This window comes from Antechinus flavipes, chromosome 1 (assembly GCF_016432865.1).
Source record: "Antechinus flavipes isolate AdamAnt ecotype Samford, QLD, Australia chromosome 1, AdamAnt_v2, whole genome shotgun sequence".
NCBI lineage: Eukaryota > Metazoa > Chordata > Mammalia > Dasyuromorphia > Dasyuridae > Antechinus > Antechinus flavipes.
The window spans coordinates 193,329,624-193,343,479 of record NC_067398.1 but is presented as its reverse complement, the minus strand read 5'-3'; the positions used below and the strand labels follow the sequence as shown (position 1 = coordinate 193,343,479).

The 13,856-nt window shown below is 30.9% G+C and overlaps 1 protein-coding gene across 2 annotated transcripts in view; it reads right to left on the bottom strand.

The window, feature by feature from the left end:
* Nucleotides 1-4,340: 4,340 nt before the first annotated feature.
* YTHDC2 (YTH N6-methyladenosine RNA binding protein C2) overlaps nucleotides 4,341-13,856 on the bottom strand; it is a 76,884-nt gene continuing 67,368 nt past the window's right edge. Inside the window, exons 24-29 of one of the 2 annotated variants that reach the window (XM_051994430.1) lie at nucleotides 13,420-13,529; nucleotides 12,475-12,767; nucleotides 9,656-9,833; nucleotides 8,320-8,523; nucleotides 5,495-5,677; nucleotides 4,341-4,769 (exon numbers count right to left, since the gene is read on the bottom strand). In XM_051994430.1, the coding sequence (XP_051850390.1) occupies nucleotides 4,689-4,769; nucleotides 5,495-5,677; nucleotides 8,320-8,523; nucleotides 9,656-9,833; nucleotides 12,475-12,767; nucleotides 13,420-13,529 (1,049 nt within the window). In that variant the 3' untranslated portion in view covers nucleotides 4,341-4,688. The remainder of the gene's footprint in view (nucleotides 4,770-5,494; nucleotides 5,678-8,319; nucleotides 8,524-9,655; nucleotides 9,834-12,474; nucleotides 12,768-13,419; nucleotides 13,530-13,856) is intronic. The other variant, XM_051994439.1, reaches the window with a different exon arrangement.

Here is a 13,856-nt window from a genome sequence, read left to right as displayed (position 1 = left end):
GTCTCAATGAAGCATTTATCAATGTCCTTTATGTTCAAGGCATAAATATTACTGATCCCAAAAAGCATTTTTAACATTTAAAAAATTACAAATGGGATCATGAAATCTCTGTGAACTAGTGATCAGACAACAGCTCTATTATCCTAAGCCTCAGTCTTGTCCTTTCCTTGTACAGAGTTAAATTGTTTGCTCTCTACCTTATTCCTCACTCATTATTAAGCAATTTAGAAATACTTTCATTTCACAGATACTATCTTGCATATGACTTCATTGGTAATAGGATTGCATAACTTCCCTTCCATTAGATTGTGAGCTCCTCAAGAACAGGGACTGTCCTTTACCTTTCTTTGTAACCCCTGTCCAGTGACTGGTATATAATATAGCCAACTCTTAATAAATGAATAGTAACTGAGGATTATGAGGCATTCTTAGTGTCACATTGGCTCTTTGTCTAAAAATATAGAGTCCTGAGGAGCTCTGAGCCATTTGATTGAAGTGCAAATACCTTTGCATAGTTGCCAATTTGGAACCACTCCACTGTGTGCCACTGTAGGACTGTAGACAATAGGAGCAATAAACTGAGCTATTCCTCAATGGCATCTGTTTTCTTCCTTCCTTTCTGAATAGTGATAAGTTATAGGAGCTATCCCTGTATGGTGCTGCCTTTCTTCATCTAAACTTTGCTGTACTACAATTTCCTTTGCCACCTAAGTGAGATATGACAAATTTAGAAAAGAAAACTTTTACCAGACCTTGCTTTTAATCACCAATTATACCTTACCAAAAATACCAGCTAAATGTTGTAGGTTAAAGTCATGTTTCAAGAGGCAGTTTAATTTATTATCAACTTGCAGGGAAAAAATGAACATGATTTTAGTATGGGAGGTAATGTATTAAGAATAAAAAAAATTTCAGACTTGGATTGAAAATATCTGACTCAAATCTTATTGATGTTTATTTTACAGTTATATCATCATGGGGAAGCTACTTCAACTCACTGAAATATGTTTTCTCAATAGAAAGATACCGATCAGCAAGATCCTTGTTTTACCTACAACTGATAAGTAATTGAGGTAAGTATTTGAGGCACTTACTTTAAAAACTTTTTATCACTATGTAAATGTTAGTTTTTATTTTAAGTGCTTAATACAAATGTTTGTTATGTTGAAAGAAAAAATCATTTCAAATAACTAAAAATGTAAGACTATAGACAAGATTTCTGAATTCAAACAACTTTTCTTCACTAATAAATTCATTTAAATGGCTTCAAGATTTCTAATATAGTAAAGAAAACAATGTACTATGTCAAATATTAGCATGTTGATAAAATGAATCAAAAATTAAATTAGGCAGGCTTGTCCAGATAGAATTTTCATTAAAATTCTTCCCACTCTTCAAGGGCCAGTTCAAATGCTTAAAAAAGTTTTGTCTCATCACCTAACCAAAAGTAATCTTTCCCTCCTTTAAACTTTGTACATCACATGTCACCCAAAGCCTTGTATTGTGGTTATTATTATTATTTTTGCAACTTTTTTTGGGGGGAGAGGCAAGGCAATTGGAGTTAAGCTAGTAAGTGGTAAGTGTCTGAAGGTATATTTGAACTCAGGTCCTCCTGACTTCAGGGCCTAATGCCAAATAGAACAATGTACCATGTAGCTATCCCCCGTTGTGTTTTTGTTTGTTTTTGTCTCATCTTTCCTAGATTATATGTTTCTGGAGGACTGGATTATAACTTTTATTCCACATAGGACTTGACACACTTCCTTCACAAAGCAAGCACTCGAAATTTTATTTGACAAATGGCTAATCAATTATTCTCATTAGACTGTGAACTTCTTGAAGGCTTGAAATGTTTTTTGCCTCTTTTTGTATCTTCAGTTCTTAGCACAGTGCCTGGCAGATACTAGGCACTTCATCAATCTTTGATAGAATGTTTACAACTTCCCTCAGAAAACCAAATTCTTTCTAATATTAAAGAAAATGATATGGGAATAAAGGCTAATTATAAATACTAACTTCTTTTGCTCAAAGGAAAAAATGTGAATATACAGATGAGTTTTAAGAGAACATGCTTTCTATTTACTTAATATCAATCACCATCATACTAGTAAGGATTAACTAAGTTGGAAGTTTTGGGAATTCACCAATTCTTTGTATTCCCAAAATACCACTAAGAGTTCATGAGTAAAAAAAAAAAAATAATAATAATAATAGCTTAGAAGCTTAAAAGCGCTGATATATTACCCCAAGACGGTAAACTGTCCACTGCAATGCAAATTGTACACTGCTGAGAAACTTATGTAAAATATGAAACTAAAAATTCTTTTAATTATTTTCTATTATGCTCAGAGAAAAAATTGGTTAAAAAAACTTGAAAGTCATAATAGTTATTAAAGCTTGAGGTACTCTACACAATATAGGCTATTTCCTAATACTGACTCTATACCTCTATACATCAGTTTGAACTTTATTGCTGTACTATATTTAATTTCATTTAATTTTGTAAACGTGTTATTAACATTTACCATTTGTTTCCTTTTAATATTGTTTTCATGAAGAACTACTTCCAGAATTTAACTTCGTATCTAATTATTTCAGGTGTTGAAAATGTGACAATATTTGAGGAATATAATTCTTTCTCTCTCTCTCTCTCTCTCTCTTTTTGTTTCACTTTGTGCTTTATTGCATAGCATGTTTACATAGGTACAAACATGAGATATGAGGGAATTAAAATCTGTGTGATTATATATTCTATAATAAGAGAAAGAAAAAAACTTTCAAGGTATATAATTCTCCAAGTATCTTAGTATATATAGCATTTCATATACATAAAAATTATTATCAGAATGTCACTGTTTTTAAATATGTTTAATGTTTCTTTCTCCCAACACCATCACTCTCATTTTTAATAAATTCATTTAAATACTAATAACTCACAAGTTTTATAAGACTAAAATTTGAAGTACAGAACAAAATTGAAATAAATTTTATTCAAGAAGGGAAAAACAAACCTTAACACTGTAAAATGCCAAAGGGGAATCTAAAGAAAATACCTACATTATCATTGAATTTGCTATAACAATACAATATAACTAAGAATACTGTTAATATATAATTCAAATGAAATATCTGGAAGTGCATGTTAAAAAGTGAAACTTTTAGGTATAAATGGGAATACCAACTTCTCAACTCATATTCTGAATGTATGCAGATGTGCACACATAAATACATAATGTTCTTCCAGAAATAAATGGAAGAATTCTCAAGGTCTTTTGTTGACCCATGATTTTTCACTTCTTAGAGGTTAGGAGTGTTCTTTTTTTAAAGGAGATTTCTAAGTTTTCTTAAATGAATAAGAGGAATGCTTTCTCTAGGAGTTGTATTAGTCAAATCTATTTCATGTATAGTTACTATAATCTCTGCTATGTTCTTTGAACTTCTTAATCATTAACCATGACCTTCATAAAGCCTAAGGAAACAGTTTTAAACATGTAATCTGTAGTAGCAAATATGAGTGGTGTCAGGAAGAAAAAAATGTAAATGCTTCAATCAAAGACAATAACAAATGTCAAAAAATACTTAGAAAAATCACTGACATTCCAAACCATTTAGCTGATCAAATTTGCAGAGAAATCTTGTGCCAACATTTACAAAGCCTTAAATTTCAAATGACCAAAAATGGGTCAATGATTTAAAAAATGTTTCCCTATGATTCCATGAGGAAAAAGTGAAAAAAAAAATGGGAAAAGAGAGTTCAAAATTTGTTAATTCCTGTTTAGCATAAAAGACATTTGTCATCTTTGTTTTATTTAATATTGCATACTGGTAAGTGATTTTTTTGCTATGCTCTTTGATTTGGACTTAATAAGGATGGTTACTTGCTAAGCTGAATCAAATCATTCTAGTCAAAACAAAGATATTAGTATGTTCATGTGTGATGGGAATCACTAAAGATTTCAAAAAACTATATGAAGAAAAACACTATGTTAAATGGGACTACTCCAGTCTACAATCAAGAAAAACCTTTTATTCAAATTTTAATATAGTGTTATATAATCATTAAAAAGATATTTTCCCCTCTACATGTCATATGTTAACTATTGTTAAATAACTAGTCCTTGCCCAATATGAGTTCTGTAACAGTGACATTTTGAGAATTTTTGTTTTCAACAGTATGATATAAATCCTGAAAGTTTTACCCAGGTTTATGGATCCAATTAAGGACTTTTGAGAAAGAAAAAAATGTTACATTTAAAAGTTATCAACAACAGTCTTACGACAATATGGTAAATAATTTCAATTTTTTTTTTAAATTTGAAAACATAAAATAACTGCCAATGTCAAACAAACAAATTTATTCCAATTTTATTCAATTAAAAACATTGCCAACATACACTGTATTATCATTCACTATGATCTTCAAAAATTAAAATTATCCTTTTTTCTTTTGTAAGATGGTGATTCTAGAGTGAGATCATGAATTACAAGGGCCCAGTCATAAGGCATTATCCCCACCTTCAGTTTTTGAGTCAGTGCATCCAGTCATAAACAAACATGACATTTTTAAGCATCTAAAGATCTTTTTAAAGTAGCTTAAAGTATTTAGCTTAAGTCCTTTATCAACATAAAATAGTCAGTATTTAGAAAACTTCAACAATACCTCAAGGTATGCTACCATAAGCTAAATGTCAATCAGTTGCATTTTTCTCTCCTAAAGGAATACGTTCCCATAACTGTAAAAGTTGTTCTCCAACTTGGGGTTCCAATTCCTATGTAAAAAGTAAGAAAAAGTAAACATAAAAGAAAGCAACATTTCTTTCATGGTCTAGATATCAAAATACATGAAAAGCAGGAATTTATTTAACCCTTAATGGCCTCTGATGTCCCTTTCAGTCCTAGATTTCACAAAGGTAGAAATTGTTTCTTTTCTCTTTTTAATATTTAGGTCAGAAAATAGTTTTAAACCTTGTAAACCTTTAAAATCTAATCACAAATAGAGAACACTCTATGCAAAGCAAACTAACCTAGAATATACCCACAAAGCAAACTAATCTAGAAGATACCCATTTCCAAAGGAAATCATTCTGATTTAAAAACTATTATTATAGATAAATTTTCAATTTTTTTGGTTTCCTTAGAAAAAAATATACTAACAATACATATTCAAAGAAATCAGGAAGGCAAAAAAAAATGTCATGACTACTGAAAGATTTTAACAAAGTAAGAAAGCTAAATTTGAAAAACTTTTTTATTAGTAGTAGTAAGATTTGTGAAATTAACATAAGTCAATGGTATTTAGCCTAATTGTGAAGTTTTCCCATCTGCAAAATGTGAATAATGATATTTATAACAACCTGTTCTTACAACTCAATCCATTATTTTCTACATGTAAACAGTCAACATTCTAATAAGTAATCTTCAAAATCAAATATTAGACAACAGAAAAGAAAAAATACTTTTTTTATACTATCAAAAAGTAACATATTTAATGTACCTGTCCATCTCTGCTTATTTGTACTTTCTTATTGTCATTCCAAGGATTGAGTAAGTGATGTGCAAACTGAAAAGGAAGACTTTCTTTCCGTATCCATTCCACCTTGAACACTCCTCCTAGACCTGCCGAGCCCCAATCCTGACTCTTTTCCCGTCCTATCTCTGAAGACATCCTAGAAAATCCCTGTAGTGAAATTCAGAGAAAAAGAAATTCAAGATTTTCCAAATATCTGCTTTAATTTAATATTTTAAAATATATTTCACATTTTAACATTGTAACAAGAAAAATCTACAAAATTTATAAAGATATTGATTTGTTAATGTATCTAAATTTTTTTTTGGGGGGGAAACATATACCAAGCATCATCAGCCTTCTGGTAATAATAACTTTAAATATCTACTTAAAAAATTCAGACCATATGGTTTTGTCAAATAGATCAATTCTGCAACTTACAGTCTTTATCAGTTGTGGAGGTCACTGAGATGTTGTATTTTGTAGAAGGTCACAGATAACAGAATATCAGAAGTGAGACTTAAATTCAGGTTTTCTTGACTATAGTAGACCACTATCCACTATATAGCAGTGCCTTTTATTGTGCAATACCATTTATTAAACACTTAGTAAATGTCAGGAACTATGTTAAATCTTTATTATCTGTGTAGGTGTGCATGTATGTGTGCATTAAGTGTGTGTCTATTTGTGTGACACATATATGCAACCACAAAATTAATAGACAGTATTCAAATAATGCAATTTTTGTCTATATTTGTTCCACATTAATAATTATTTCTAAAAGTCTACAAAAATGAGAATTTTGGTATCTTTTATAAAGTTCAATGTTTAAGGAATGAATGTCTTCATTCCAAGGAGAAAACTACTTCATTCTGTTTATTTTGTGTAAGAGGCAGCCTAGTGACATGGATAGGAAGTGGGGCTCAAGGAATGAGGAAGACTTCAAGTCAAGTTCCCCCTCTGACATACTAGCTTTATAACCCTGGACAAGCCATTTAATTTCTAAATATTCTAGGCAACTCAGTAAGATTTATTATAGAAAATGTTTATTTACAATGATAAATTTACAATTTACAAAGGAATTTCCTTTCCAAGGAAACCACAGATTCCATCTCTATCTGTATATGAAGTCATTTTTTTATATCATAGGAAACAGGAATTTTTCAAGAGTTGGTAAGTTTGTTGGTGCAGTCATTATCAAGGCAAAATTGTTGCTGCCTATACTGGGCTTAGGCACTAGCTTAATATTCAGGAGATCTAATTTTACTGAAAGATGGAACCAGCTTTAACAATAAACTAGTGAATGTATTTTAAGCAAATTGAACATGTCACACACATATAAACACACAAATAAGTCAGAGAATCACAGTACAACTCCAGGCTTCCAGACACATATAGCCATTCTCCTTGATTTCCTAAACTCTTTCAGAAAAAAAGGGAGATGTATACAAAGTCAATACAGAATGGCCTGAAGTCCTAGGGTATAAATAATAAAGTGAACTCCAGAGGCCCAAGAAAAGAAATTCAAAAAACCAAATTGATTACAAAGTAGAAATGTAGCCCAGTTCTTGGAGGGGGCTTTCATGAAAGAAATAATGTTAGGATGAAGCAAAAATCTGTATGTTCCATTAAAGTGGTGTGATAGATTTAAAATTACATTGCTAATTAAGAGTCCTTTCTGCTCCCCATAGAGAACTGAGACTATAAAGTAAATTTAGTCTTAAAAGTCTCTTGGACTTTTAAATTCAAGAGATTTGGCTCACAATGCAGCACAATGTTCTTTAGTTGAATGAAATTGCAATGAATTCTATAATTGTGCAGTCTGATATATACTAAAGGGACAGGGAATTAACAAAAAATGAACTAGAATAACACATTTGAGAATTTCACTAGAATCCTTATCACATTCTTTACCTAATCCTAAATTCCTTTCCAATCAATGTGGTACCTAGGTAACACAATGGATAGTATTGAACTTGGAATCAGAAAAATTGAGTTTAATTCTGCTTCAGATTCTTAGAAAATTTTTAAATCTGCCTACCTCAGTTTTCTGATGTATAAAATGAGGACAATTATAGCATCTACCTTACAAAGTTGCTACAAAGATTAGGATCAAATGAGTTAACACTTATTTTATAAAGCTTAAAACCTATATAAATGTTAATTATTATTATTATTATCAGTTTTGCTTGTTTTCTCAAAAATAGTGGGAGACATTATATAGAGTGAGTACTGAACTAAAATTGAAAGTTCAAGTTCTGGGTTTCACATTTTGTAGCTATGAAACTGAACAAATCATTAAATCTAATTCTCAATTTTCCCATCTATAAAATGGGAATGATGCTTACTACTTTAAAAGGCTGTAGTTAAAAGGGTTTTTTTTAAAGTGTGTAAAACACAATAAAATGTGAAGTACTGTAATTATCAGTTTTAAAAGTAGTTTATAAATACACACCACAAAGTTCACTTTATTAGTTTTTTTAATCACAATAATGCCTTCAGATATGATACAATAAGTAAACAAAGTCTCAATGTCTATTTAAGTGTTTATGATTTATAGAGTAGTATTAGTTGACCAGAATAAAAAGAAGTCAGATACTTTAAAAAAGAAACTTAGAAAAGTACAAAGGACAGAGAGATCAATGCAAAGCAGTAATAAAAGAAATTGGAGGAGTAGGGGCAGTGAAGAGAACCTGGGAGGACAAGAATAAAGATATTTCAATTGGTGGAGATGTGGCCATAGCAAAATCTGTAGTCAAATGGGAAAAAAAAAATTAAAACCAAAACCATTTTATTGTATTAGGATAACTTACCTGGAAATGTCCAGATCCTTGAACAGAAAACACCAAATAAACCATGCTGCTCTCCCAAAAGGCTCTATTTAATTTCCGTTCATTGCTAGGGGTTGTAGACCATATACCCTTCTGTTGAGAAATCTCAAGATTTCTCAGATTGCTACTCTTCATTATGAAGTATCGAACTGGCATATTTGGTCTTGGTGAAGGGGATTTTGAGCCCTGCAAAAGAGTATCTAAGTTCTTGAAAGGTAACATAAAATCCAAAGAGACTCATAAGTGCTACAAAAAGACAAATCAAAATAATCTAACAGAACACTTTCCAAAATGTGTTCTGTAGAATCCTAGTTTTCCATGAGTATATGTTGATATTAGTGTATTTCCCTCCAAAATGTTAAATATAAAATTATGTATGTATCCAAATACTTAATACTTCATACTTAATATAATTTTTCAGTATTAAAACAGATTTAATTTCCTATTTTGATCCCACTTAATTTTGGGTAAGTTCCATTACCCCAAAGCTTCCCAGACCTATTTATGGACTCCTGTAAAAAATGAAATGCTAACGTATTCCAAAGCCAAATTCATTTGGAGAAACTAACCTAACAAGTAATTAAAAGTCAAAAATTTCTAATGTGATAAAATTTATCCATAAAATATAATTGGTAGAACTACAGTGCATATTTTAGTCTAAAAGATCTATTATGAAAAAAAGGAACCTATTAAGATTAAAGGATTTACTTGCTATTGATAGAGAATTAAGATACAATTTCTTAAGAATGAATATACAAATTTTTTTTCATTATTTAATTTTTGGAAATATAAATTTATATGGACCAACAAAATTTGGGTAGTCTTTAATTCAATGTTTACATGAACATATAAGTGTGTAACATACATAAAGACACATATAATACACACTTGTGTTTTGAGAAAATATCAAAGATATGAGGCTATTTATTCATATAATTAATTCCTTAAAAAAATTACTCTTTCAAACCTATCTCTGTAAAATCTTGCACATGGCAGGTCCTTAATAAATGTGTATATGTTTGCTGAATTTCCTTCAGTCAAGTTTTTAAGAATAATAAAAGATTTAGTCCAAAGATTAAATATGGTTTGCAAACTGTCCTTTGAAGTGAATATAAGCCATGTCACAAGAACTAAGATACTCATTTTATGACCCAAAGGTAATTGTTTATGAATGGATAAATTAGAAAGAATATACAAAATTGTCTAATTGCATGTTCATAATGACCTTGGAATGCCCTTATACATGCAATATTAAAACCACAGCTAAAAATGTGGTCATATTCATCTATTTTTAAATTTATAGAAATAGATACTCTACCTTTCCTGAAGATGGAGGAGAAGGACTGGCACAAGGACTAGGGTAACTACTACTATCTGTAGATTTCACAGAAGATTGGTCAGATCGATCATCAGAGCTTCGTTTAGGATGCAAAATACCTCTATCTTTGTATTTCTGAGGTGGGTGGAATGCTGGAGATGGAGACTTCATCAAGACTCTTGGGGGAATGGGAAGGATAGAAATAAAGTGAATTTAGTTTCGATAAAAATTTTGTAAATGCATTGTAAAGATTTTAATATTACATTTTATGAAATAGCAATTTATAGAGAAATTGCATTTCCTATATCAATATTTGGAATTTTAAAATATAAATCTGGATTATACATTTACTTTCATCTAAAAAATTTATCAATTTCTCAAGAGCTAAAAATATTTCATCAGCCAACTCTACATACAGTCCTATTTGAAAAATTCCTAATTGCCTTTTAGGAATCAATAGTAATATTCTATAAATTTTAAAATTATTATTTTTTTAAAACAGATTTTGATTTCATTGGCTCTCAATGAAGAAACTCCTTTAGTCAATGTGGAATGACAATTGGTCTATAATTAATTTATAGTCTTAGTTGCCTGAAACCACTGAAAAGTTATAATTAGCTAAAGTCATGAGACTTCTCATGAATTTTTATATACCTTTTTTATACTTAAGTGTCTTTAAATTTATCCCATTCAGATATATATATATATAGCATATATAGCATCATGGTACTAGCCTTATCTAAAAAAAGAATTTAAAAGATCTAAGAGCTATGTACAATTGACAGAATAAGTATATTCAACAGAACAACAGAATGAAAAGAACACTAAATTAGTCAAGAAACTTGGGTTCTAATTCCAGCTTTGTTTCTAACTAGCCTCCTTTGGCTTCAATTTTTTCATATATAAAATGAGGGGATAATCTTTTAGGTTCCATTCAGCTCCGGCATTCCACAATTCTCCACATATTGGGAATAAGATAGTCTGGAACTTTACAACATATTAATATTTTCAATTTTCAACATTTTCCAAATTTTACAAAATTCTTAAAAATTAGATATACTCTGATTTCAAGACAAGCTTAAATAAGTATAGCCCAAAAAAGGTTTTTTCAGTAATGTCATTGATCTAGCATTAATTCCAGGATGTTACTATGAAACATCAAGGCGAATACATAAATTAAATCTATGTCTCTATCTATCTATCTATCTATCTATCTATCTATCTATCTATATAAAGTAATTCTTGAAAATGGTTTGATGCTTATTGAATTTGAAGAGCCTTACAAAATCATTCTATACAAAGGGGTTCAGATCTCCATGCTGACTTAAGAACACTTGAAACTGCTCAGACTAGCAAGGCCATGCATACCTGAAAGACTTCTAAGTAACTGGGGGAAATGACATATGAAAGGATATTCTTTTCAATCACTAACATAATGGATTTGGTAAATAGGTCCAGGTTAAATAGTGGGTTAAACATAAGCCTCATGCCCCACCAAAATTTTTGACTTCCTTCTACACTTATAAATGCAGTACTTAAGGGTTTGGATGTGGAATTTCTGGTTTTTGAACACATCAGATCAATAAAGCTTCCAAAATGTATAGGCCTATATAAGACTCATGGCCAAATTAATGTCTGAGCCTCCTCTCACATTTAAGCTAGAAGTTCAAACTAAGTTGAAATGTAAGAAATAAAAAACTTATGATGTATGAATAAATTAATCAATAGGCATTTATCAAGTGTCTGCTATGTATTATTAATATGCAAATAAAATGAAATTTAAAATTTCCAAAAGGAAGAAAATTTATTCATACACACATACATATGAATAGACACATGTGTGCATATTCATTCCCCCCTTTCCTATGATTTCAATATGAGGGATTCCCAGTGAGAAAGCTCCTACCTGATAAAAAAATCTTCAGTGTCTCCATCTTGTATAGGATAAAACATAAACTCGTTATGCTGATGTTTTCATCTCTTCACAATCTAGCTAACATTTTCTAGTCTTTCTTCAATTCAATTATTTTTCTCTATGACCTCTATATTTTAGCTACCCTGACTAGTAGTTGTTCCCAGGATTAGAAATATATCCTGGCTCTATGCACCTGCAAAAGCTCTGTACACAGGCAAGAGATGTTCCATGTGACTGGAATTCCCTTTATGCTGCTCCCCACTTCTTAGAAGCCTTGTCTCTTCTAGGCTCAGTTCAGATGTTGTTTCTTATATGGAACCTTCCCTATCTCCTTAGGAGTTAATGCTTTCTCCTCCCTCAATTCTGTCAGTGTCATATTTCCCTGTGTATATGTTGAATTTTGAAGTAAAATGTAAGATACTTGAGGATAGGCCTTCTACCTCTTGCCTCTACAGGCTGCTTCCCATGCCTGGGAGTCCTTACCTTTTCTTTACAGAATCACCGGTTTTCTTTAAAATTCAACTCAAATTCCATCTCCCACAAGACATCTTCTACCTATCTTGATTCTACCTTGAAGCCTATCTTAATTTCTCTAGTTACTAGAGCCTCTAGACCTAGAAGGAAATTACTTTGAATTTAGGAGAGGAGAGCAGATTTCAATAGAGCAATTATTTTATACTAATACTACTATCATTGCTCAATATTTGCTTTGTTTAAATGTTTTAATTTTGTCCTTGAATTCTGAGAGAAGAGAAAAACTGGAGAGTAGAGGATGGAAGATAAAGGAAAACAGGAAAGGAGGAGGAGAAGGAGAGTTTGGAAAGGGTTAATTAGAAAATGTGAACTTTCTTCAAACAATTTCCTGAAGTCAATGCTAACCTTCATAAAAATCTAAAATATTTACCTTTCTGCATTAGAAGAATCATCAGAGAATTCAGTATCTGCTGAACTCTTCCTGCTATTATTTGACCTCCAAGAAGATGCCAAAGGAAGTTCCTCTGAAGACATTGGTCTTGGTCTTTGGCCAATCCCTGATGGTTGTTGCAATCCTGCAGACTGTTCTTCTGTGCTTAAAACAGCTATAATTGCTCTTATAGTTGCTTCATCAACTTGAGACCAAGGCTTAGAAGGAGCTCTCATACGGCGCAAAAATAAACTATGCCATTTCTGTCTGAGTTGTAGCAATAAGCTGGCAGCCTGTAATTAATTTTTATTCAATTAGAATTTGTACTGAAGCAGAGGAAATTAAAAAAAAATGATTATTCCATCATTCAGGAATTTTTTTTTACAGTTTTCAGTGAATTAAACACTTGTGACATATTTTTCTCATAATTTTAGAGGAACACTGTTCTGTTTCCTTTTCCTTTTCTTTCTGTTTCTCTCTTTTTATTCTTTCACTTCTCTTTCTTTTTCCCTCTCCAGATGCACAGAAAATAGAAAGAATTTTTTTAGCATCAGAGAAAGAAAGGTTCTCAGAAATTACCTATTTCAATTTTTAAATTTTACAATTATTAGGAAACTGAGGACTAAAGATATAATAAGAAATGTAGTAAATGACAGAAAAGATTAAAACCTAATTTTTCTGACTTTAAATTCCATGCTTATGTACCATACTCTCTCCTTCTGGTCTATAAGCTTTTCCCAGTTCTACTAACATGTTATCTAACTTTTTAAATAATTACTTTTTTATGGCCATAAGTTTAATTTTTCTATCTCTCCTTTGAGCAAAAAGCTCATCTACAGTGATTATAATAACAAAGAAGGATTCTTCCCTAATATTCAAGAGAAAACATAACATATCAACACAAAGTTGGCAAAGATACTTATCTATTTTCTAAAAGATAGCTACCTCTGGATCCATTTTGAAATTTAGCCACTCATCCAGTTTCAATGCTGCCAAATTAGCAGTGGTTCTATCTTCCATTTCACTGTCACTGCTGTCATTAGGGACACCATCCACTATTCAAAAAAAAAATGCAAATTTTAGCATGATATTTCAGAGCAGAAAAAGTCTTAAAAGATGCTTCTAAGGAATGTTATCATGTTTATATAAATCTTCCTGACTTATAAATTTATGTGGACAGATTTCCTCTAGTTTTCCCCCTCTCAAAAACCAGCAAGGAAAAAAGGGAGGAGAGGTGATAGAATAAAAGAAAACATCTTTTAGGAAAGCTCAAGAATGTAGACACTTGTAAAACCTTAAAAAACGCTATATGAATTCAGTTATTATTACTATGGTCAAGAATGGACCTACAAAGATATTTTGGAATTAAACATAAAACTTTA